This window comes from Mustela erminea, chromosome 19, assembly GCF_009829155.1.
Source record: "Mustela erminea isolate mMusErm1 chromosome 19, mMusErm1.Pri, whole genome shotgun sequence".
Lineage (NCBI taxonomy): Eukaryota > Metazoa > Chordata > Mammalia > Carnivora > Mustelidae > Mustela > Mustela erminea.
Genome location: NC_045632.1, coordinates 50,747,357 through 50,773,470, shown reverse-complemented (window position 1 = coordinate 50,773,470; position 26,114 = coordinate 50,747,357). Strand labels below are relative to the sequence as shown.

Sequence of the window (26,114 nt, the reverse complement as noted above, 5' to 3'; positions counted from 1 at the left end):
ACACACACATGGCGCTTCTTTTTTCCCATGTCTGGTGTGGACATTTTTGTTTTTATTGATTGATTGATTTAGAGGGAGGGAGAGCGAGTGAGCCTGCGAGTGGGAGGAGGGGCAGGTCGAGAGGGAGAGCGTCTGAAGCAGGCTCCGGGCTCAGCACAGAGCCTCCCATGGGGCTCGAACTCGCAACCCTGAGATCATGATCTGAGCTGAACCCTGTAGTCGGACGCTTAACCAACTGAGCCACCCAGCAGCCCTGAGGTGGACATAATTTTTAATGGGTGGAAGCTCCATTTTCTCCTGAGCCCTACTATATGCCTCAGGGACCTGGAAACATTTCCCAGTCTACCTAGAACAGACGCAGGAGTTCCAGCCTGTTGTCCAGTCCAGTTATCTGATGAGTGAGTAACCAGGGCAGGCAGAGAGGGTCAGTTATCACAGTCTGAAGGAGCCTGGTAGAATTTCTATAAAGTCTGTTCCAGAAAATTAATTGCAAAAATTAAAGTGAAAACGAAACATGCAAAGGCATTCTAGAACTTTCCTAAAATGCAAGTCTATTTGAGAAAAAAAAATAATGCTATTTTTTAGCTATGGAAAAATAATTGAATTAAATCTCCAGCCCATTTTTCAGCCAGTGATTTCCAGGCTCAGGTGGTTATCAAAATCACCAAGTGTGCTTTAAAAAAACACTGATTTCTGGATCCTCTTATCATATATTCTTATTAAGAAAGTCTGGAGGGACCCAGGAGTGAGTCCATCTGTCTGTCTGGCTGTCTGGTTCTGTTGATCAGCCAGCCAATACTGTAACCATTTGTAGCCAGGACGTGATAAATTATGCAGAAGTAAAAATGAATATCCTTTATATCGTTCTCATATAAGGATAAAATCATATTCCCAGACATCTGTTTTCTGACTGTTTATATTTTTGTTTTTAATCTTGTTGCACCAAAGAATGTCATGGTAGAATTTTCTGTCAACTTATCCTAACACTCCTGTTTACAGCTGCAGAAAAAAGTACGTGTTTTTGAGGATTTGAAGGAAAAGTACAAATTCTTGCTAGTCATTAGAACCAGAAAGCACTTTAAAGTTATGATTGATTTGTGCTAACTCTGCCCTAGGTTCAGCCCTGAATTTTTTTTGAAGATTGTATCTCATTTATTTTGTGACCTTTGTTTTTGTCATTTTATTTTATTTTTTTCTCATGATGATCAGTGTAGTCTTTAATCCCCATCACCTATTACCCACTTCCCCCTACCCACCTCCCCGCTGGTAATCATCAGTTTGTTCTCTAGAGTTAAGAGTCTGTTCTTGGTTCATCTCTCTCTCTTTTTTCCCCTATGATCATTTGTTTTATTTCTTACATTCCACATATGAGTGAGATCATATTTCTCCGCATTTCTCTGACTCATTTCCTTTAGCACAATACCCTCTAGCTCCGTCCACATCATTGCAAATGCAAGGTTTCATCCTTTCTGATGGCTGAGTAATATTCCATTGTATATATACCCCACCCCTTTATCCACTCATCTACTGATGGCCTCTGGACTGCTTCTGTACTTTCTCAGCTGTGAAATCTTTACAAACATTATCTCAGTTAATCATCATATCTGCCCCCATTTTACAGGTTAGGAGGTTAAATAAAATTTCCTAAAGATAAGCTGGGAAGAGGCAGCGAGTATTTAAATCCAGATCGGTCTCATTATAGAAGGCCAACTCCCTCACCATCGTGCCTGACCGGCTTCCTCTCCCCTGTCGGCCTCTGCTGCCTAACTCAGCTAAATGCAGGTGGAGTGGGGCAGGGAAAGGATCCTGGGGAGTCGAAGGTAGAGGGGCTTCGCTGTGCCCTGTCTCTTGCTAGCTTGCTCACCCATCTACAAAATGAAAGGGTGCTGTGGAGGTTTTGAGATCTCTGTGTTACGGTTTCTGAGTTGGGAAAGTAACCCATGTCGTCCTCTTTTGCTTTCTCGAAACTGAGGAGTCTAAATGAAGATTATTTATAAAATCGCAGACAGAATGCCTTAAACTAAGAAAAGTTTTAAATACGCTTTGTAAAGATGACCAGGAATAGTAAAGCTATGGTAGGGCCCTTTAAGGTTTTTCTAAGTGCTTTTCAGATAATGATTTAAGATGTCTTCGGGGATTTGATGTAGCACAATGGCTGCTGAATGTTTAAGTAGTCGCTCCAGAGTGTTTTGAAATAGCAAAAAAATCTCGCTCTGGCGGCGTGACGCTTCCCGTTTCTGTTGAATCCATCTCAGCAAGCAGTTGCACGAGGATTTGATAAAATAGGTTGAAGCAAATCCAGGGGTGTTTTATAGCATTCTTGTGCTTCCTAAAGAGACAAGGAATTTTAATCACACAAATTTATTAACCTGGAGCCTTCTTTCATGTTACATGTTTGCACTGAGCTTTTCTATGAGATGATCCATAGTTGGGTTTTAGCCTTTGGAGAAAAGCACAAAAAAAAAGCAATTGCTTTGTGCCTGGAAGAAGCTGGATAAGCTGTTACTGGTCATTCTCAGTTTGGTTTATGCTCCTTTTTCCTTTAGATTGCTTTCTGGTTTTTGCAGTCTACCTACCAAGAGCTTAAAGAGCCGGCCATTAGATCATAATTATTTATGTTCTACTGGGATTCCCTATTCTGGAAATCCGTTTCCCATTGTGCTTGGCAGGAGAGGAATAGGCCACCTACAAAGTTAAAAAGTGATTATGCAGATGAAAACATGGGAATTTCTGTTCACAGTTGAGGATCGACCAGGGCGAAATATACAATAGTCAGCCAGTAGTCAGAGCGTGGGCTCGGTGACAGGCAGAGCCGGATAGGAGGACATGGCAGATGGGGCTTCTGGCTCTTTCATTTCAGTGCCCTGACCTTCTGCGTGGCAGCAGGCGGACAGCACCCTGGAGGAAGCTGGGGGTGTTCAGAAATGGGAGGAAAGCTGGGGAGTAGGTCGGGTCCACATTTGAAGACTGTGATACCAGTTGGGTTGTGTGTGTGTTCGTGTGTGTAGCGCGCAGACACACATCTGTCTACATCAGTGAGGACACTCGGGTGCATTTATAAATTTCCCTAACACAGGTAACACAAGGAGTGTCAAGAGTGCGCTTTCATCGTTCTTTAAGGAAATTGCCAGAATGTAAAACTGGCATCGGAGCTGACAAATCGGTTTTCTCTAATATGCCAGTTCCGGTTGCTGAATAGTGGTAATGCCTCCCTAAGAGCTGTATCGGGAAAAGAAAGAGCGGGTCCCTGATGGACGGGTTCTGCCATGGATACAAGGCAGGACACGGCACATCGTGTCGTCCATTATTTCCTTTCCTGTACTAGACTGTATACGCTGCACGCCTTCTGACAACGGTCGCCTTGACTGTCCCTCCTTACGTTATTTTTTGTGACCATAGCCCACGTTTGCTTGCATTAAAGCCCTTTCATTTTATTTTTAGGCCTCAGTATGGTGGCAAGTTCTGTCCAGGTTCTAGCCGTATGTATCAGCTGTGCAATATTAACCCTTGTAATGAAAATAGCTTGGATTTCCGAGCCCAGCAGTGTGCAGAGTACAACAGCAAACCTTTCCGTGGATGGTTCTACCAGTGGAAACCCTATACCAAAGTGGAAGGTAATTTGGTCTCTGTACCTCCAACAAATAGGGCTCTCTGGGGACAGTAATGTGGATGAACACACGGGGAAATTGCTGCCTACATAAAAGAGTTTTGATGTTGAAGTCGTCCCCTAGACCCGTCCTGACCCAGTTTTTCATTCACTTCCATAGGTTTTGTTTATTTTTCCACACTTTTTTTTTTTTTCACAAGACACCCCTTTTCCCCCACATCTGTAAGCCAAAGGGTTCATGTGTTTGGAATGTACTTATGTTTCTAAACTTACCTTTGACATTCCGGCAATTAAGTCTCCCAGGGATGTTAATTGTAATTGGTATGAGTTGTCCAGACCAAAAACCCATGAAACCATATATGCCCCATAGAGAAGCCATATTCAGCAATTGACAAGTAGATGATTGCCCGCACAGAAGGCCTGTTTGCAGTACCCTGTACACACACACAGCCAAGAATTTAAAAATGTCTCCATACTGGGTTCCTAGTGCTTATTATTACTTAAAGTTGTGACTTGTATTTTACCTTTTAAATTGAATTGTTTTTGTTTTATGGAAGTATCAAAGCATTTATTTTAGCTGCAATGTACACATTTAATGTGCTTCCCATTACCTTTGCAGATAAAGCTGTCACTGTTCTGGTTGTTTGCCTCCTATTATTGCCATTCCCTTGCTTTACCAAAACTCAGCCTTCCTCGCTTGAGAAAGGATAGGTAGGAGCCCCTAGGGGACACGGGTCGGATGGGAAGACATGGAATGTAGTGGCAGTTCGTGGGAGATAAGACTAGGGCCATCGCTGGGCAAAAATCTCAAAATGAACCCATGTTGTCGATCACCATAGAGAAGCCAGTGGAGTTAGAGCCCTAACAAGGGGGATGATAGTGCGGCTCTGCCCAGGACCAGCCCAGCTGTCACAGGAGCACTGTGTGGTTCTGGGTCATCAGTGGCCTCTGAAAGCACGAGAGGGACAAACATGAAAATTCTGCAACCACAGTGAGCAGTCTATAAGTGTCTACTTTTAGGTGCGTCTTTCTTCAAGTAGAAACTCAGCCCTTTCTTGTTATTTCCAGTGTTTCGAGTTGCACTGAGAGATAATATGTACAGGGTTTATTTAGGAGTTTTCAGCCATTTTTTAAAGCAATACTTCATGGTACGCCTCTTTCTTGCTTGATGGAACAAACGTGTGCTTGTGCACTTAGCTTGTCTGTCATTTCTCTCGGACCTCAGTGACAAAGCTGGGAAGACATGCATTTCAAAAAACAATTCTTCAGTAGACTAATATGGAAACTTGCCAAGAAAAAGAGAGAAGAAACCCGGTACCTGCAAAAATCCAGAGGTAGTAACTAGAGAAGGATTTAGAGTAATTGGAAATCACTTCAGAGGACAGACAGGGTTAGTTCAAGGGCTAAGACCTTCCCCACCATGGCACCTCCTCAGGGAAGCCTCCCTTGCTAGTTTGCCCAGAATATCCTTCCTTCGGGTAATCCTCCCGTTCCTAAACTGCTCTATTCTTCGTAGCTCTTATGCATGCCTGAGTTTACATCCCATCGTCGCTATTCAGTATCTCCGTCCCCAGGAGAATTCATGTTCCACGGGATAAAGCCTTCGTCCGTTTTGAGCATGCTTGGGCCTCCGGCATCTGAGAACAGCCCTTGGCACGTATTTGTAATTTTCAGAACGAATGAATGCATAAATAAGCACCAACTGTCCCTCATGGAGGTGTTTCCCGTCTCTGAGTGGCCGGCTCTCCATCACTGGAGGCATTCTATCAGGAACCGTGCGCTGATCCATGCAGGGCACTGCACAAACAGGTGCCCGGGGACCATTAGCTAGAACACCTGCAGTTGCTTTCATTTCCAGCATTTGAAGATGTCTTGTCCCTTGGTAGAACCCTCCCGTCATTCCGTGATTCTTACGGATGCATGGCTCTTTCCCCCAGACCCTGCTGTCCTTCCTTCTCACGTCCCCTTCTGCTCCCTGCTCTGTTTTCTTGGGTCTCCCTGGGGCTTTCCCACATTCATTGTGTCTTTCGTTCAAATGCTGTGTTTACACTATGTGTTTTTTGTTAACAAACGCTTTAAACAAACCCCAAACAAACCCTTTAAATAGGTTCTGTGTTCACGACACAAGACAGTGAAGCACATACATTTTGTAACATGTGAACTATTTTTTGGTTTCAAAAGTGTCTCACTAATTTAGTGGCAGCCCGACTGAGTAGGGAGCGTGTCACTGCATTCAGTTGCTCAGTGGCTGTTTACTGAGCACTTCTCCCATAGGAGCCGTTCTGCTAGATGCGGGGGCAACGACACCAAGGAAAAGAGACCCAGCCCAGGGAGACAGAAAAATTAAGGCCTTTGGTTTCTCCCTCTTCTCCTTCTGATACGAACTCAGGATCGGGAAACATTGACCATGGCTTGAAGGTCCGGTGGCGTTCATGCAGGTTGGGAAGAATGAGGGAAGACCGTTTATAAATTAGACAGTCTTTGTCTTACAGTAGAGAGGTGTTTGTGTTTCCAGTAGACCAGTTGAGAAACTTGCCCCAGAGCCTCTGTGGGTAAAACTGAACTTCTTAGAGCTTGTGCATTCCTGGGCATGACAGAGAAAAAGAAAGGCCATCGATAACGTCTTCCGTAACGTCTGATGCAAAAATTACGAGGTGTTGAATAAAGCTACTCAAAGAGATTTCTAGGTAAAGGTAAAACTTTCACTCCATCGACCCATCTGTATATTTGGATCACGATAATCTAACTACTTTCACATTTAAGTTTTGACTTTGTCTTTTATCGAGAGGTTTTATGAGCCCAGTGGTTTGCAGACTGTTCACACGTTCGTTGTACAAATGTTATCAGGGCTGTTGTGTGGTGTCGCCCACACGCGGTCTCTTGGGAGAAATGTCCTCTGGAGCTGCTGGCCAAGAAGAACGCTTTGTATTTGGGGAATTGGCATAACTCCTTTCTGATACAAGCGCTCTGTAGAAATACTGCATTTTTTTTTTCTTTTTGCCTGTGATACCAGAAACTTCTCAGGGAATTTATGGTCAATAAAAGTTACATTTTTTAGCCTTTAGGTTTAGTTTATTTGGGTCTTCTTCCTTTTCATGATAGGATTATTCTCTGTATGTTTTATAAACATAAACCATATGGCCCCTTTTCCCCCCAAAGTACCTAAAATTTTTTCTCTTAACTGCCTGAATAGATTTTGAAGTAATCCATGTCCCTAATCACGGTCAACAAATTATCACTTGTGGGCCAAATCTGACCGTTTTTTTTTTTGTTTGTTTAAAAATAAAGTTTTATTGGAACATGGAAACACTTCTTCCTTTACATACTGTCAACAGCAGACCATAAGTCCTTTGAAGCCTGAAATATTTGCTAATGAAGGAGAGTAGCTGTATAACCCACCAATTATGTGTATTGTGGCTATTACGAAGGGTTAGAAAAATACAATTTTTGTGTGTCGAAACAGTTTTATCTAAATAGCAAACAAGATTCCTGCTTTTAAAAGCACATATATGTACATTTGTACATGCACACCCACACCCACATACAAAACTAGTAACATTTCCCATTTTAGTCATGATCGCTTTCTAAAGAAATTTAATTCATCCTTCTGGCCATCATGTCATTGCCCTGTGATCTCCTCCTGATCACGTCCTGTCTTGATCTCTTTGCTTCTAGAGGCAGATCGATGTAAACTGTACTGCAAGGCGGAGAACTTCGAATTCTTTTTTGCGATGTCGGGCAAGGTGAAAGACGGAACTCCTTGCTCCCCAAACAAACACGACGTTTGTATCGATGGGATTTGTGAAGTAAGAGGACCTTTGTTTTCTGGGCTGTGTGTGTCGTCACGCTTGCATTTCCTCCTACCAAACGTGTACCGTGAGAAGTGGCACAAGAGATTCTGTGTCTGGAGAAAAGGCAGCTTAGGGGAAAAGACCAGTGTCTGCAAACTGGATGTGTAGACTGGCTCTAACGTCCCCACTGTCGCTCTGCAGGACCATCTGACATCCTTAGCTCCTCTTCCCCCGTCTCCACAAGTATGCAGTGGAGAGGCTGACATATTTACTCCACGCGGTTGTTGCAAAAATTAAATAAGAATGTAAAGGAAAGCAGTAAACTTCCATTGCGTGTTTGCTAAGTGTGTTCCCTGTGTGGTCAGACCCTCACAGACGTGTTTTGACATAGGACTACTATTTCCTGCCAATTGGTCTTCCTTTTAATTCCATTGTGTGTGTGGTGAGGGTGAGGGATTATGTGGGGGGCTCAGCATTTTATGTTTCAGCAGGAGAGCTGGCCCAAATCAGCTCGCCTGCCATTAGTAGCAGCAGTGACTTGGGGCTCCAGTTTTCCCGATGAAGAGTCCCAGCAAACTTTCGGTGCGTTCTGTAACTGCCCTAGTCCCGCATCTGGTAAAGGCAGAGGAGTGATTTGAACCCCCAGACTTGAGGCTCTGCTTTTAACCCTAAAGCTGTACTATCTTTCTAATGTTCTGAAGATAGAGCCCCGTTATCTCTTGATTATTAGTAGCCATTGGCTTTTCTGATTTTTCCACTTTGTTGTTGTTATTTTATTTTATTTTTGTCACAGCCAGTGGGATGCGATCATGAACTTGGCTCTAAAGCAGTTTTGGATGCGTGTGGTGTTTGCAAAGGGGATAATTCGACTTGCAAGTTTTACAAAGGCCTGTACCTCAATCAGCATAAAGCCAACGGTAAGAGATGCCTGTGGTTTCATCACTGTGGCTTTGCCACTGAGCAAGTTCCGGTCACACTGGCCATGACCGAACTGTTTCCCAGCTCCCCTGACACACACAGGACAATGGCTTTGATACCTCCCAGGAACAAGGGAGGATGGGTGGTTTCTCAGTGTGAGGAGTTCCATCAACACGCACAACTCTGAGATGTGTCGATCAAATGCCCTTTACTTTGCCGTGTGTCTAATGTCCCACAGGCCTTTGGTAAACACAGAACGGATTTTGAAACTTACGGTTCAAGATGTGAATCATGATCCCCACTCACAACATCAGATGACTGTTTGAAGCAATGATCTAAACGAATCTTGAGTAAAATGAAACCTGGAGCCCTGTTGCCCGAGTATCACTACTGAGGTCATGGCGCTAAGTTTCTTCTGAGTAGATGAAAGATAAAAAGGGTCCTTGAGTTCCGTGGCCTTGGTTGTTCTGGAAGGAAGAAGTGTGTACCTCTTGTCCACACACACTTTCTTTCTGGTGTTCCTTCCTCCTGAAAAATGAAAAAAAAATTATTTATTTGTACTCCATAGAGTAGGAATGAATGTCCATTCATGATTCAGCAACTCTGCTCTGTAAAAGTGGACATCGCTGTCCACTTTTGAAAATGTGTCTCTGCACATTTTCAGCCCCACTTCTGCAGTGTGCATCATGGAAAACAGCACTGTTCTGTTCTTCCCGCTTAGCATATTATCCAGTCGTTACCATCCCAGCGGGGGCCCGAAGCATTGAGGTCCAGGAGCTGCACCTCTCTTCCAGTCACCTTGCAGTCAGAAGCCTGGGCCAGAAGTACTACCTCACGGGGGGCTGGAACATCGACTGGCCCGGAGAGTTCCCCTTTGCTGGGACTGTGTTTGAATACCAGCGGACCTTCAACCACCCAGAACGCCTGTATGCGCCAGGACCCACCAACGAGACGCTGGTCTTTGAAGTAAGCCCCTTCTGTTTGTTTAGCGCTCTGTGCCTCCTGCTACATTGACAGTGATGGCCCCACTTCAAGCTAGCTTGGAGAATGCCTCTCCCTTTGGCTCAGATTTGTTTCCTAATAAGCTAAGTTGCAAAGTGCAAAGAGGAAGAGACAGGATCCCCATTCTGGGGAAGATGGCAGGAGGCCAGTGGATCTCAGAGAATGCACAGATTTTCAGACCTACATGCCCACCACTCAGCCTTGCCCTTGACTGCCGTGAATGCTAAGGAATGCAGTAGGAATGCTTTTTAGGTAATTCCATATTGTCCACGTCTGCCATTCGGATAGCCCATTGGAGTTACTCAGCACACCGGTCGCCTGGCCTGGGACAGTAGAATGATAAGAGTAGAAAGAACACTTGCTTGAATGTCAAGAAAGTTGTTTTTTTTTTTTTAAAAGATTGTATTTATTTATTTGACAGGGAGATCACAAGTAGGCAGAGAGGCAGGCAGAGAGAGAGGAGGAAGCAGGCTCCCCATGGAGCAGAGAGCCCGATGTGGGGCTCGATCCCTGGACCCTGATATCATGGCCTGAGCCAAAGGCAGAGGCTTTAACCCACTTAGCCACCCACGTGCCCCTGCCAAGAAAGTTTTAATCAGAGAAAAGCACCTTCCTTGTGTGGGTTGGGTTGTTGTTTCCTTCGAGATAGGAGAAGAAAAATGAGTGGGTCCTGGTCTGCCAGTTGTCTGCTGGTGACTCTGCAGGACAAGTATCTCACGTTCATTTTCCTTGTCTGCGTCGGTGTCTCTGAGGTTGCATTTTCTGTGCGCAAAGTGGGGCCGATCGCTGCTCCCAGAGGCAGTCCCGTTTGCTGCCAGTGGTGTGGGAGCCGTGCTCGCCCGGGCCGAGGTTACCAGACACTCCAGATCATCTTCCTGTGTTTCAGTTTCTGACCTAGAAATTGGGAGAGAAAACTTGCCTCGTCGACTCGCTAGAAAAATAAGCAGTGAAGTGGGAGATTAGTGAAGAGGCTTGCCTAACACACAGCTAGGGAAAAAGCAGAACTGAGCTGGAGTCCGAGTGTTTTCCAGCTACGAGTATTTATTTATTTATTTATTTTAGAGAGTGAGTGTATGAAGGCGGGGGAGGGGCAGAGGGAGAGGGAGAGAGTCTCAAGCAGACTCCATGTTCCGAGATCAGGACCTGAGCTGAAATCAGGAGTCAGACGTTGCCCCGACTGAGCCACCCCGGCACCCCTCCCTCCACCTATAAGCATGATGTCTACACTCCAGTCATGCCGCTCTCTTCTCAAATAAAGGAAACTTTGGCTTAATTTAACTAGTAGTATTTAACACACTGCCTTTAAACATTTACTAAGAAAGACAAGTAGAAGACCGTTGGGGAAAAAAAAACATGTCACTTTGGATTCTAAGTCAGATATTGTATACCTAGTATGGTTAAGAGGAACGATCTTTTATTTATTTTTTTTTTTAAGATTTTATTTATTTACTTGACAGAGTGAGCGAACACAAGTAGGCAGAGCGGCAGGCAGAGGCAGAGGGAGAAATAGGCTCCCCGCTGAGTGGGGGGCCCAAGGCAGGGCTTCATCCCAGGACCCTGGAATTATGACCTGAGCCAAAGGCAGACACTTAACTGACTGAGCCACCCAGGAGCCCCAAGAGGACAGATTCTTAACTATGTAAATTAAACAAGTTACCGGGTTAGGATTCTTAACATCATTGTCCCTTCATGTCCGTATTTGTAAAATGGGTGGACAATACTAGCTAAGTGTTAGGGTTATTATAAGGATACTTGAAGACAAGTTCAGTGCTTATGAAGTACTGGTCACATAATGGTATAACCATTCTCATCATGAACTTTGCATTCTGAACTTCTCACATACATATTTTTTTAAAGTCTAGATCTCAAGGGGGTGCCTGGGTGGCTTAGTTGGTTAAGCATCTGACTCTTGATCTCAGCTCAGGTTTTGATCTCATGATCTCAGGGTCATGAGTTCAAGCCGTGCACTGGGCTCCATGCTGGGTGTAGAGTCTGCTTAAAATAAATAAATACATAAACAAACTGGTAAAAATCGAAACCTCGTACCATGGCTAGCAAACTCATGACTACCAGCCACATCCAGCTCCCACATCTGTGAAATACTGAAACAAAATGGGTAGATGCTTTAATATCAGGTGATTTCTTGCAAAAATAGAGATTTGGACATCTCCTAACAACAGGGAACTTTTGGTCCCAGTAGCTACTTGAATTTGCCACACTTGGTTCTAGATGGTGACCATGACTTAATTCATTTAAATTCCTATTATTTTGTCACTTGAGATATTAGGTCCTGTCATCTCTGTGTGGTGGGACATCCCTCAGAGATCTCCCACCACTTACTTGAAGAGAAGCTGCATACAGTTAGAGAAAAGTCTTCCAATCCTCTCAACTCTTCCATTTCAGACATGAGAGCAGGAACTCCAAATCAAACTGGACTAAAGGGGTCCTAGGAGAGCTCAGTAGGTTAAGAGTCTGCCTTTGCCTCAGGTCATGATCTGTGGTCCTCCTTGGGTTTCTACTTCCTGCTCAGCAGGGAGTCCGCTTCTTCCTCTCTCTCTGCCTCCTCCCCCCTGCTCATGCTGTTTCTCTCTCTCTCTCTCTCTCTCTCTCAAATAAATTAATAAAATCTTAAAAAAAAAAAAAAAACCTCGGACTAAGGGTGGTTGGAAGCTCAGCAGTGGGTTGAGCCGCTGGAATTAAACTTTCATTAAACATAACACACAGAAATGGAATTCTGATTCAAGATTTCTGGATATTTTTTCAAAACTTTATTTTTTTTCTAATGTTCTTTTTCTGTTCTATCAAGTATTTGAGCGGGAAACATCTCTTCCTTCTCTGCAGGAAGGTTGTATTTTCTTTCAAGAGGTGTATTTAGCTTGCAAGGTATTCGTTTTAGAGCAACAACGCTTCATTAGTTTTGCCAAGAGGCCTTTGATCCATCTATGAGCAAATGTACGCAATCCAAGGTCTGTGGCTGCAAAAGAACCTAAAGTCAGGAAGTGGGGTGAGATGCCCCTCACGGCGCCTGCCGCCAGCGATCAGAACAAAGTGCAAATCATTCCCGGGGAGAAAGACATGTTTTACTATTTCATGACAAGCAACCATTTTTGGTCATTGTTTCTCTCTCCAGTCTTGTTCATAAACATAAAGCTTCTCGAGTAGGTTTTCACAATTTTGCCTGTAATTTAAGGTTTGCCATTAAACATATATTATCTGCAGGAAACCACAACAAAGAGTAAGACAAGAAATAAAGGAACAAGCAAAGCAGAATAACAGAGTTCCCTCTTGCTTTCATCTTTGGGACTGAAATAATATCCCCTGGCATTGTCTGCAGTGATGAAATTAACCAGATAATTGACACATTGTCACTGAACATTGTACCAGCCTGGGGCTAAGAATTTTTGTTTATGCTTTGCTTAATTTAAACATAGCTGCTTATCTCATTCATCCATATTATGTTGCCCTGACCCACAATCTTTGGCATGTTTATCAGGTCTTTAATTTTTCTTGATGGAGCTATTTTTTGAGAAAGGGAAGGAGGACCTCAATTGGTGATGGAGTTCTCCAAAATTGGCCAGGTCCGTCACCTGTCTCCTTGCAAAGACAGACACCTCCTTGAAAATAGGTCAAAATATAAGGAGAAATACTGGCTAACTCTAAATAAAATTATAAAAAGGGAAAGTCTTCCCTAGGTCCAACCACATATGTATTGTTTTAAATAATTCCTTACTATTACAGGGATAGAATAAGAACTATAATAATATCTATTAATACAAGGCCGTAGTTTTGCCACAAAGGATTAAGGTCATATTTGCTAGCTATTGTTATACAGAATCTTGTTTTATGGATTCATTCTACTTACAGACGGAAAGAAAGCTTAAATTAATATCTTAGGAATGTGACCTGTCTGAAAATAATCTAGAGGGAAACTTGTATGATTAATTGGACATGCCTTGCTTGTATTTTTAAAGGAGTTATGGTTTTATTCAAAAGTTGCAACTATGTTAGTGGAAAGAGAGAAAATCAAATCTAGTAACCTAGTATTATGTCTATTTTATCTTTTAAAAGAATTTAGGTTAATGACTTTAATATTTAAATTATTCTTTATTGCACTCAGGGGGACATCATCAAATTTCTGGTCAGTTTTTATCACATATTCATACCTTTCCAAACTCAGTAGAACACAGTGATTTTTTAAACTTGAAATCACAATAAGCAATAACTTACATTTTCCAAAATGAAACTATATATCTGTATCCAAGTAATCCATGACTATATTCTTTAAAGGAAGTTAAATAAAGTTCACGTGCCTTTCCGTACAGCTATGGATTGAACCAAAATGAATACTTTGGGAGCCAAAAATATGTTCACTCCAATATAAAAATGTTGAATGTGTTTTAACAGCCCTGTGGGATGTTGGAATCAAAGTGTGGGAACCTACCAAAATGAAAAATGCTATTCCATCCACAGAAAGCATAAGTCTATGAAAAAAAGCACTTTCTCTCTTGGCCTCTTAAAACTACTGAATGTTCACTAGGTTCTTACTATAGTATAAAATTTAGCAGAAGGGTATGTTTTTCAAAATATGTGAGGATGGCACTTGGGGGAGGGGTGGATAATGTTTCTCTCCTTCATATGTCTCAATCAGATCTTCCCAGTATCTTGACGAGCTCCCATCTTCAACCACTCTGGTGTGTGTTGAGCTACATACCTACCTTCAGAGCAGTTTTCCTTTCTTTGCTTCCATGTCTGAAAAAAGGAAAATTAAGCCAACATTCATTGGGTGCCCATTATATGCCCAGTCCTGTCTGAGGCATTGAAGACGCACAAACGGTTATGACATAAATTAGGTTGCCAAAGCATTGTGGTCTATAACGAGTGGGTGTTGATATGGATCCCATTCGTGTTGGAAGCAACATGGGTTAGAACAGGGATATATATAAATGGTGGGTTCTGCTATTCCCCTATGTTGCTGTGCATGAGTCAGTTAAACTCCCTGGGTCCCAGTCTTCTTATTTGAGAAATGAGGCTAGGCTCATGTCTTCCCCTACATCCTAGGGCAGTGTCCTGAAAGGCTTTTATAGCACCCCAAACCCCAGAAGAGCAGAAAGAAGACTTGCTCCTCTTTGTGGCCTCCCAAACTGGCACGATATCTAGGACATGGTAGATGCCCCCTCCCCCCTGCAAAATGTTTACTGAACAAATGGCATCCAGTGATAAAATATATTCATTCATTGAAAGAATAGAACCTTCTTGAGAAGTCATCCACGCAGGTGAGGAAGAAAACAGGTGACCGGATACTGGCTGCGTTTGGGAACAGGGGAGCAGAGCATAATGAATGAACTCGTTGAATCGTTATGTTGTACACTTGAAACAAATATAACATCATGTGCCAGCTGTACTCAAATAATATCAATAAAGCAAACAAAAGGAGAACTTCTGACCAAAGTCAGGAGGGATAGGCCGAGAGACCAGCCTTCTCCTTTACCTGCTTCCGGCCCCTGCTGTCCCAAACCACAGTCACAATCCGAAGTTCTCTAAAGAGATCTGAACTTCTGCAGTTCGCGTTTTAAAAACCACTGGATTTCATCATCTCTTAAGACTAGTCTTAAAACTGTACACTTTCAAGTTAAGTAAAGTGAATAGCACTTAAAGGATTGAAATTTGATCTCCTAAATTATATTTGAGGAATCAGTAGGCTTCCTAAAATGCTGGCCTTTCCCAGAGTGGATGATGTGCATGTAAGAAGTTGCTGACCGGTTAGTTTACAGCAGATTTAGCTTAATGTGGGACAGTAGCAACTTGCCCTCCCTGGGTGGTGGATTTACCAGATCTTTTCACTTTTTTTTTTTTTTTTTTTTTTTTTTTTTTGTGGGCATAACCTAGTGCAAGGCAAGGGTAATGCAATCCTGGGAATAACTGACTGCTGTCAGTTAACCTCAAGAAATAAGCACATGGCCCAAGACCAGAGAGAAATGTCTTCTGTGTCTGGTTCTTTTTACATGTCGAAACCTTCTAGAATGTCTTCATAGGGAAGCTCAGTTTAAACTAAATGAAAAACAGACCTTCAGTTCTATCATTGAGTCACCCAATTTAAATGCAGTCTCTGTTACATTTATTCTCTCTGGAACCTTGACTCCACATGTTTCAACGTTTGCAACAGGTGGATGTCAGTTTAAACAGAGCTGGCCCCGTTGATTTCCTCGGTGGCCAAGGGAAACTCCTAAGGGTAATCAAGGATTTATATGACTGTCTTAGGCCTTAAATTTTTAAGGCATTATTTAAGTCAATCAGTCAAGTTTTTATTTTGAAGTACATTTATATATATACATGTAAATGTCTGGAAGAAAAGAAGCTAATTTTCAGGACCGTGTATTAAATTTATGCATTGCCCAGGAAAAAGTACTCACACTCACACACACACACACACACACACACACACCCCAGCAAAAAAAAAAAAAAAAAAGAATCAATATTGATTTGGCAATCATATGCTTTCTGAGATCACTACAGAGACAGATATTATAAACTAGATAATTTCCACATATTTCTTCTATTCAACATATTCCCCACAACATAAGTCTGGCATAAAATCTGAAGACTTTCTTATTGAACTAGTGCACTCATTAGTCTTCCGAAGGATTGAAAAGTCAGCTTGTGTGCTAAGTCTTTCGGACATTATGTATGGACCGCACCAACTAGGCTTTATTTTATTGGCTTTGGGAACACAAGGAAAGCTAAACATATTACTTCTTTACCCCCATGTAGCTAGTTTGGGTGTGTGAGTATGTGTGTGTGTTGTGTAAGGATTATTTTTTTTTAATTTATTTGACAGAGAGAGACATAGTGAGAGAGGGAACACAAGCAGGGGGAGTGGGAGAGGGAGAAGCAGGCTTCCAACTGAGCAGGGAGCCTGATGTGGGGCCCGATCCTAGGACCCTGGGATCATTACCAGAGCCGAGGGCAGATGCTTAATGACTGAGCCACGTAGGCACCCCAGGAATTACATTTTGAACAATTTCACAGAACTGTGAAAACGGAACATCAGAGTTGGAATTCACACATGCTTTTGTTGAAAAATAGTCACTTATGGGGCGCCTGGATGGCTCAGTGGGTTAAAGCCTCTGCCTTCAGCTCAGGTCCTGATCCCAGGGTCCTGAGATCGAGCCCTTCATCGGGTTCTCTGCTTAGCAGGGAGCCTGCTTCCCCCTCTCTCTGCCTGCCTCTCTGCCTACTTGTGATCTCTGTCTCTTTCTCTCTGTCAAATAAATAAATAAAATCTAAAAAAAAAAAAAAGAAAGAAAGAAAAATAGTCACTTAATCTGAGGTACACAGATGTCAGGCTTTTTGAGGATAGATGGAAACTTAATATTTTTTCCAAGTTGAGGTTGAGATAGAAGTCATGTAAGGTCACAGACTCTGTACTTTGTCCAAGCACTGAGCAAAAGGCCCATTTAACATAAGTTATAAAAGACCTTGGTCATAAGAATTAAAAACACAAAAAATTGGGGCGCCTGGGTGGCTCATTCCCTTAGGTGTCTGACTCTTGGTTTCAGCTCAGGTCAGGATTTCAGGGTCTTGGCATCGAGCCCTGAACTGGGCTCCAAGGTCAGCGTGGAGCCCGCCCGAGATTCTCTCCGACTTTCCTCTGCCCCCCCCCCCCCCGCACGGCTCACACACACTTGCACACACTCTCTCTCTCCCCCCAAACAAACAAGTGAATCTTTTAAAAAACACACACACAATTTTTTCATGATAAGGTGTCCCCTTAGAGATGACACATTTTTTAGAAGTGACTGAAATTTAGCTTTTTTGCTGGTTGATGCCACCTCTCTCCCCTCCCCCCTTCTTCCTCCTCTCCCTTCTGGCTCTTTCTTCCACTTCCTGTCTCCCTCATTTTCTTTCTCCCTCTCTCTCTCGAATACACACACAACAACCCAGTCATACTCGGCATCACACCTCCCCGCCGTGGGAGGGAAGGGGAGGAAACTCATCGTGAGTGTGTCATTGTGTGTGTGAGTGTGACATTGTGAGTGTGTCATTGCGCCTCATCTCTGCGCGACGAACGGGACTCGGGATGACATGATCACACAGGTTGCTCTTTGGAGACTGATGCCCTGTGTTTTGACGGCGTTCGTTCCTTTTTGAAAATTCTTAAACATAGAAGCCCTCTTGCAGGTTGAGGACTTGCTTCCTCCGTGGGAAGCAGCACAAGGGATGTCGAACTCGTGGGAAGCCCGTTGCATTTAAGAGCGTGACAGGGGAGAGTCCTGCCGCCAGCAGCGACAGCTGCCTTAGTGAGGCCAGCAAGGGAGAAATCCGTGAGCCACAGGCCAGTTTCAAGGCAGGGAAAGACATCTCAGGAAAATTACTATAATACACAACTTCTTCCACGCCCCCCCACGCGGATGGCAGGGCAGCGGGGAGCAGGTGGGGGGGCGCGGTGATCCGTGAGGCGGCTGGAGTGTGACCTTGTCATCGGGCTCCTGCCTTGTGCCCCTGCTGTCTGAATTCACCACCACCACCACCACCCCCTGCCCCGGGGCAAGCGGCGGGTGTGAGTAAAGATGGGCGTCAAGATAAAAACAGCAGAAGGGAGAGGAGAGAAACCAAGAAGCCTGGACTTGAGGGGAGACACGAAAGAGGCAAAGACCTGATGGAGAATTAATTCGGAACAGATGAGAGAAACCTCAGGCTCCCGAGGACGATTCCGAAGGGCTGTCCTGATGCCACCTCATTTGTCTAGAGGCTACCATCGGCTGTTTGAAGCGTGGGCCCCCCGTTAATTCCTGGCAAATACTTGTGTGACGGGTCGGAGGACACTATTTATTTCTCTTCATTCAACTCCAAGGAATGCAGGCGGGTGAATTAGACCTGTTGTCGAGGCTCGGGTCGAAAGCTGCCTCGTAGATGCATTTCCCAGTCCCTGGTAGAGCCTTTGTGCTACTGTCGTCGTCCAAGCTGAACCCCCTACCCCAACCCGCCACCATAGCCTGGCTGATCCCCAGTGGTGTCCTTCCGCCTGGAACAAAACAAGGCAGAGACAAAAGGCAGTGCTGTGACATCACAGGGGCTTCCAGAAATCACAGCCCCTTTAAAAACCAGGACTCCACACTTCCCCAAGAGCTGTCCCTTCCCCAAGCGTTGCTCAACATGTAAAGTCCCGTGCGAGTCACAGTTCATCCGGAAGGGCCAGCCTACAAAGCCTATCCTAGTTCCGCTGTCACAACCGCGGGTTCGTAAAACATCCAGATAAACCCCGGGGAAGATGGATTGAGGAGTTTAAAATCCCGCGTGCTTAAACCACACTGGAGCACGGTCAAGAAATCCAAGTTCCAGGTTTGAACCCAAAGCGCGATGCAAATGTTCTAGCATGCTGTTGAAGCCCAGGGACAGAATGCTTCCCAGGGCTCCCACAGTTTTGAGAATTTTGAAGTGTGGTCCTAGACATCGTGTTTCAGAGTTGGAGAAACAATGTGGTAAGAGATAACGCATCAAGTTTTGGAGTCAGACCTTATCAGAGGCTTGAGTCCGGCAGTCGCACTTCAGTAGCTAGTGGCCCTGACACGAGAGGAGACACGTACAATCCTCTGGCGTGCAAAAACCACACTAAGCATCGCTCTTACTTCAGAGCCATCAAATGCATTATTGAGGACGAGAAACAAGCTTTCCGGCTTGCATTAATTAAAAGGCCAGCCCTTAAAGCCTATCTGTAAGTCTCCGACTTACTTGAGAGAATTAGGACTTTTTTTTTTTTTTTTAAGGCCTTAAATGAAGAGTTTCTGGGTGGCTCAGTGGGTTGAGCCTCGGGCTCTCAATTTCTGCTCAGTCCTGAGATCAAGCCCCACCTGGGGCTCCATGTTCAGCGTGGAGTCTACTTGGGATTCTCTCCCTCTGCCCTCACCACCCCCAGCCCCACAAACTAATTAATTAAATAAATCTTGAAAAAATAAAAATTAAAAAAATGCCTTACCTGAAAAAAATTACAAAATGGATTAAAGGCATTTATAGTTTTAACATTATAAATGAAAAGCGGGAGCAAAAGAAAGAAAGCCGTTTATCCAAGATGACTCAGTGGGTCCTTTGTTTTAATGTTGTGTGCCCTAAGCAGACACTGAGCGCCCCCCTTCAGAGGGCAGTTGGTAGAGTCCAGTCCAGCTGTGGTTTTCCAAGTTAAGAAGCTGTAAATTTTATAACTCTGCACCCTGCGGTCAGAGCTGCTGAATGTTTTGTCTGAAGTCAGGTGGTTCGTGTGTTAGAGGTAGACATTAAACAGTTCTACTGAGGACCTGGAAGTAGTTACGGAGGTGGCTTGCCAGCTGTAAATTAGAGACCCAGTGCCAGTTGGCTGGAAAATTCTCTGGACTAAGTCCAGTTAAGTAGACGGAATCACTGGCGGTCTCTGTAAATGTGTGCATTCACCAGCTCGCCCTGCAGGCTGACACGCGGCGTGGGGGGCTCAGAACAGAACGTGACCTTGTGCCACGGGCGGGGATGGGGTGGCGTTCCCGGGCCCTGGAGGGTGGCTGTGTGCTCCGCTAGTGCTGAGAGCAGTTTCTGACTGCTTTCAACAAGGTCACTGAAAATGCTTTAAAATAGATGGGAGTGCCAGGAACGGTCGTGGTCCTCAGGTGGAGTCTCAGCTGTGTGGCTGGTACCCGTCTGGCCCCGGTGAGACAGTCTGTGCCCCCTGGCCATGGTCACACTGAGGTCCTTAGGGGCAAGCTCTCCTGACATGGTCTCACTGATGTCACCGGCTGTTCCTATCCGGAGACCATAGCCTCTATAGCCGGTGACATCAGCGTTAGACCACAGGGTCATTAAGAATTTGAACGATCTAAAATCGTGTCTTGAAAGGAGGGCAGGTAACCACTGGAAGGTGCGGCAAAGGTGGGCTCGTGGCTGTGGGACCAGCAGCGTCCACAGAGCCTCATGCTCGGAAGGACTCTGTGTTCGATTTGTGCTCTGCTGTCACTAACCTGAAATTCTTAATTTTTTAAAGACTTTATTATTTATTTATTTATTTATTAGTGAGAGAGCATGAGCAGGGAGAGTAGCAGAGAGAGAGAAACAGAAACAGACTCCCTTCCCAGCGCAGGGCTTGATCCCAGGACCCCAGGATCATACCCTCAGCTGAAGGCAGATGCTTAACCAGCTGAGCCACCCAGGTGCCCCAGTATTTTTTTTTTTTTTTTAAACAAGAGGCCTTGTGTTTTCACTCTGCATCAGGCCCCAGGATTTATGGAGCCGTTCTTTAGGGTAGGATTGATTTTTTTTTTTTTTTTAACAAAGTTCTGTTCTCAAGAACAGGGTGAAAGTGTGACCAACAGAGATTCTATTAGCTGGGCAGATGACCTGTTTCCAGAGGATTAACTACTTACAAGCACCAAACTGTGAGAGACAAGATGATTGGTGTGTATTCTGCTCTTGGTCACTTCGTTCCTCGATACAGCATAAAGAAAAGGGCAGAGAAAACCTTCATTATCCCCGAGAAGCAAATAATACGCTATAATTGGCAAATACTCATCTTTTATGTACTTGGCCTTGATGTCTATTTGTTTAAATAATTACTGCCTTTCAGAGGCCTGTGTGAGCTGATGTTAGACTCTTAAATCCGCTTTCTGCTGGTTTGTGCAAATATTGTTTTTCAGCCTACGTGATTGTGCACACGACTCTGCATGTGACTTTACAGCTACGTAGACATTATACTCAAGCCTGAAGTCATTTCATTTTTTAAAGTGGAGAATCTTTTATTCATTTATGTGCTCGCTGCATGCATTAATGTGTTCAGCAAACAAAATATAAATGATATGTCCTATATGCCACATAATCTTTTGAGTATTTATAGTAAGTTGTATAAGTTATTTCTCTTCTTGCTTTGGCTGGCTACGTAATCTTACTTGGTAATATGAAATGGATTAGTTGCCTTCTTGGAATCCAGTCTTCTGTCTGGTGCTATTCTAAAGAAAGCACAAGAATTTTACTCTTCAAATGAACACTTACTCTTCTCGATCTATTTTGATAACTAGAAAAGGAAGGAAAACCTCAAAATTCATTCTATGAGGCCAGCATTGCCTTGTACCAAGACTAGAGGAAGACCCCACTAAAAAAGAGAACTACAGGCCAGTATCTCTGATAGGTAGGCAGAAAAATCTTCACGAAATACTAGCAAACAGAATCCAACAAAATATTTTAAAAATCAATCACCATGATCAAATGGGATTTATTCCCGGGTTGCAAGAATGGTTTGATTTTGGCAAATCAATCAACATGATACTTAACATTAATAAAACAAAGTATAAAATCATCTGATCATTTCAGTAGACACTAAGAAGGCATTTGACAAAAGTACAACCACCATTCATGGTGAAAACCCTCCACGAAGTAGGTTTAGAGGGAACATGACTCAACATACTAACAAACGTATATGAAAAACCCATGGCTAATGTCATCCTAAGGGAGGAAAAGCTCTCAGCTTTTCCTCTATAGTCAGAACAAGACAGGAATGTCTGCTCTCACCACTGGAAGTTCTAGCTACAGAAATAAGACAACAAAAAGAAATAAAAGGCACTCAGATCTGCAAAACAGAAGTAAAACTTTTGCTATTTGCAGATAACATGGTACTATGTATAGAAAACCCTAAGACTCCCCTCCCAAAAACTGCTAGAACTGATAGGTAAATTCAGTAAAGTCATGGGATATAGAATCAGTATACAGAAATCTGTTGCATTCCTTTACTCCAGTAATGAAGCAATAGAAAGAGAAATGAAGGAATCCATTCCATTTATAATTGCACCAAAAATAGTAAGAGAGGGACTAAGCCTAACCAAAGAGGTAAAAGATCTGTACCCTGAAAACTGTAAAATGCTGAGGAAAGAAATTGAAAGTGACAGAAAGAAGTAGAAAGACATTCCATGCTCATGGATTGGAAGAACAAATACTATTTAAATGTCTATATTACTCAAAGCAACCCACACATTTAATGCAATCCCTATTAAAGAGCCAACAGCATTTTTCACAGAGTTAGAGTAAACAATCCTAAAATATGTATGGAATGTACACATTTGTATGAAAGGACCCTGAATAGCCAAAGCAATCTTGAGAAAAGCAAAGCTGAAAGCATCACAATCCTGGACTTTTAAGTTCTATTACAAAACTATAGCAAATAAAACAGTGTGGTACTGGCACAGAAACAGACACATGGGTGAATGGAGCAGAGCAGAAAACCCAGAAACGATTCCACAATTATATGGTAAATTCATCTTTGGCAAAGCAAGAAAGAATATCCAAAGGGAAAAAGACCATCTCTCCAACAAATGGTGCTGGGAAAACTGGGCAGCCACCTGCAAAAGAATGAAACTGGACCACTTTCTTACACCACACACGAAAATAAATTCAAACTGAATTAAAAACCTCAATGTGAGACCTCAAATCATAAAAATCCTGCAAGAGAACACAGGCAGTAACTTCTTTGATATTGTCCATAGCAACATCTTTCTGGGTATGTCTCCTGAGGCAAGCGAAACAAAAGCAAAAAAAAAAAAAAAAAAAAAAAAAAAAAAAAATTGGAATGACATCAAAATAAAAAGTTCTGCACCATGAAGAAAACTCAACAAAGCTAAAGGCGACCTACTGAATGGGAGACGTTTGCAAATGACATATCTGATAAAGGGTTAGTATCTAAAATATATTTTAGAGAATCCTAGAATTCAACCCCCTAAAAGCAAATAATCCAATTAAAAAATGGATAGAAGACATGAACAGACATTTTTCCAAAGAAACATACAGATAGTGAATAGACACATGGAAATATGCTTCATGTCCCTGACCATCAAGGAAAGCCAGATCAAAACTACAATGAGGTATCACCTCACACCAATCAGGATGACTAAAACCAACAACACAAGAGACAACATGTGTTGGCGAGGATGCGGAGAAAGGGGAATCCGTATGCGCTGTTGGTGGGAATGCAAACTGGTGCAGCCACTCTGGAAAACAGTGTGGAGGTTCCTCACAAACCTAAAAATAGAGCTACCCTATAATCCAGCAATTGCATAATTATTTACACAAAGAATACAAAAATATTAATTCAAAGGATACATGCACCCTGATATTTACAGCAACATTATCTACAAGAGCCAAATTATGGAAACACCCCAAGTGTCTATTAATTGATGAATGGCTATGTAAGAGGTATGTACATAGGATGGACTATTACTCAGCCATAAAAAAGAATGAAATCTTGTCATTTGTAAGGACCTGGATAGAGCTAGAGGGTCTTACGCTAAGTGAAATAAGTCTGTCAGAGAAAGACAAACACCGTATGATTTCACTCGTATGTAGAATTTAAGAAACAAAACAAATGAGCGAAGAGAGCAACAGAGAGAAAGAGGGGCAGACTCAGAAACCGAGTCTTACAGCGATAGTCACCAGAAGAGATGAGTGAGCGGGGGTCAAACAGGTGACGGGTTGAAGGCAGGCAACCGTTGTGATAGGCGCCAGGTGTTGTATGGAACTGCTGAATGACTATATTGTATGCCTGAAACTAATATTATACTTATGTTAACTAACTAGAATTTAAATTAAAATTTTTTTTTAATTTAAAAGATTTTGTCCTTCTGGAAATCCTTACATATGTTTGTTTGAACTGTGAGGGAAGGTAGATGGGAAACCCAATATAAAAATTTGCCCCCTTGAGGGGAATAGAAATCCTCAAAGAAAACTTAAATTCTCTTTGCGACTCTGTGGCTTCTTGGCAGAAATCGTCACCAAGATACTTGATTAATTAAGCGATGGCTACAAAGCTTCTTTAGGGAGTCATGTGGTCTGCCCTTCCCCCAACCCATCCCAGATTTCACAGCAGCTTTTGATTTTCCTTTGATTGGATTTGCAGGTTCAAAGGCATTTTGTTTTTCATCCCTTTAGTAACTGTCAGCAAGTGATTTTTAGAATGCTAAAATGGTGCGGCCTTATCTTCTCTCCTGGAGAATATGGCTTCTCCTCATCCCTAGAGCGCCCTGAGCATGGAAATCAGAAGAGGTGATGAGGGAAGCGTAGACCAAGGAAGCCACAGTGGTGACAGACAAAGGGAGACAGGGTCAGATTGGAGGTGCCCTGGACATGAAGAGAACGCCATTCCCTGGCTGATGAGACAGAGGGTGTGAGACCAAGACCAAGGAGATTGGGGTGCTTCCAACTTTTAACCTTGGCCTGAACAGTTGAAAGGACTGGTTGCCATTACATGGGACCGAGAAGAACAGGGTACCGGGAGGACAGTCACGAGCTCACTGTCGTATGTTGCTGTGCCTTTTAAACATTCAAGGAGAGATGCTTCACAGGCGGTTGAGTGTGTGAAGATGGACCTCAGAGGATGGGTTTCATCTCCAGCTCTGCTGCCCAATATGGCAGCCGCTATCCACACATGGTTATTTAAGTTTAGATTTAAATTAAATGCAAAGGTTTACTTAGTCATAGGAGTGTGCTATGTTCAGAAACCGCGTGTGGCTTGTGGCTTGTGGCTACCGTATGGAGCAACACGGGATTCTAGTCTGCTACCATCGTTGTAGAATGTTCTCTTGGAAAATACGGTGTGGAGTGATGGATTTAGGGGTGGGCAGCATGCGGACTGCCCTTAAAATCAGAGCACTGGATGAAATCCTATGAAGGCGTGTGTAGAGCTAAAGGAGAGGTCCAGAGGTTGGAGGTCTCTTTGATAATGACAGTTAAGAGATAAGGAGGATTCTCCAAAGACGTGAGGAATGAAGTTCTGTGGGGCAGGAAAAGAACGGAAAGAATGGGCTTCGGGTGGCAAACCAGGGAGGAAGTGATCGATTGTGTCTGGTAAGACGAGGCCCATCAGCTCTGGGGTATGGCAGGACGCCCTTGAGAGAGCAGTTTCAGTGACGTGTTGGGGGCGACGCCTGATCCAGAAGGATCATGGAGGAAGGAGAACAGATACGGAGACGGAGTCAAGACAGCTCTCGGGGATTTTTGCTATAAAGGGAATCAGTGACATGGGATATGCACTGGAGGGATGTGTGGAGATGCAGCCCATGTATGCGGACATTTTTTAAAGATGAGAGAGAGAGTAGCATCTTGGATGCTGATGGGAAAAGTCTAAGAGGGACATTTCAGTGAAGCTCAAGATACGGGGGCTCTAGTAGTGGTGTTCTGAGGTGGGTGAGGGCCGATCTGGAGCCTGGTGGAGAACTCAGACTAAACAGGGGGTGGGGTCAGGCGTGGTGGGTGAGAGCAGGAGGGCTGACATGTATGGGTGCAGATGCAGAAAGAGGTCATGGGGGAGATCATGGAAATTCTCTTCTTGTTGGCGGCACTGATAATTCTCTCTGGCTAGCTGTACTGGAGGCTGAGGGACACTTGATATCTTGATTGGCTTTGTTTGATAGTAATGACACTTTCATGTGTTATTTGTTTTCCCTAAGCTCATCCTGCTGTTCACAGCAACATTTTAAAATGGTTTTTTAAAATTATGTTAGTCACCATACAGTACATTGGTGTTTGATCTAGTGTTCCATGATTCATTGTTTGCGTGTAACTCCCAATGCTCCATGCACCACGTGCCCTCCTTAATACCCACCACCAGGCTCACCCATCCCCCCACCCCCTCCTTTCTGAAACCCTCAGTTTGTTTCCCGCAGTCCATAGTCTCTCATGGTTCATCTCCCCTTCTGATTTCCTCCCCTTCATTTTTCCCTTCCTTCTCCTAATGTCCTCCATGTTATTCCTTATGTCTCACATGTAAGTGAAACCATATGATAACTGTCTTTCTCTCCTTG

The 26,114-nt window shown here is 43.5% G+C and overlaps 1 protein-coding gene across 1 annotated transcript in view; it reads left to right on the top strand.

Moving 5' to 3' along the window:
* The window catches only part of ADAMTS18 (ADAM metallopeptidase with thrombospondin type 1 motif 18), a 138,777-nt gene that overhangs the window by 87,691 nt on the left and 24,972 nt on the right, over window positions 1–26,114 (top strand). The window contains exons 13-16 of the mRNA XM_032324210.1: window positions 3,442–3,614; window positions 7,283–7,413; window positions 8,192–8,315; window positions 9,038–9,282. Coding sequence (XP_032180101.1) covers window positions 3,442–3,614; window positions 7,283–7,413; window positions 8,192–8,315; window positions 9,038–9,282 — 673 coding nt within the window. The remainder of the gene's footprint in view (window positions 1–3,441; window positions 3,615–7,282; window positions 7,414–8,191; window positions 8,316–9,037; window positions 9,283–26,114) is intronic.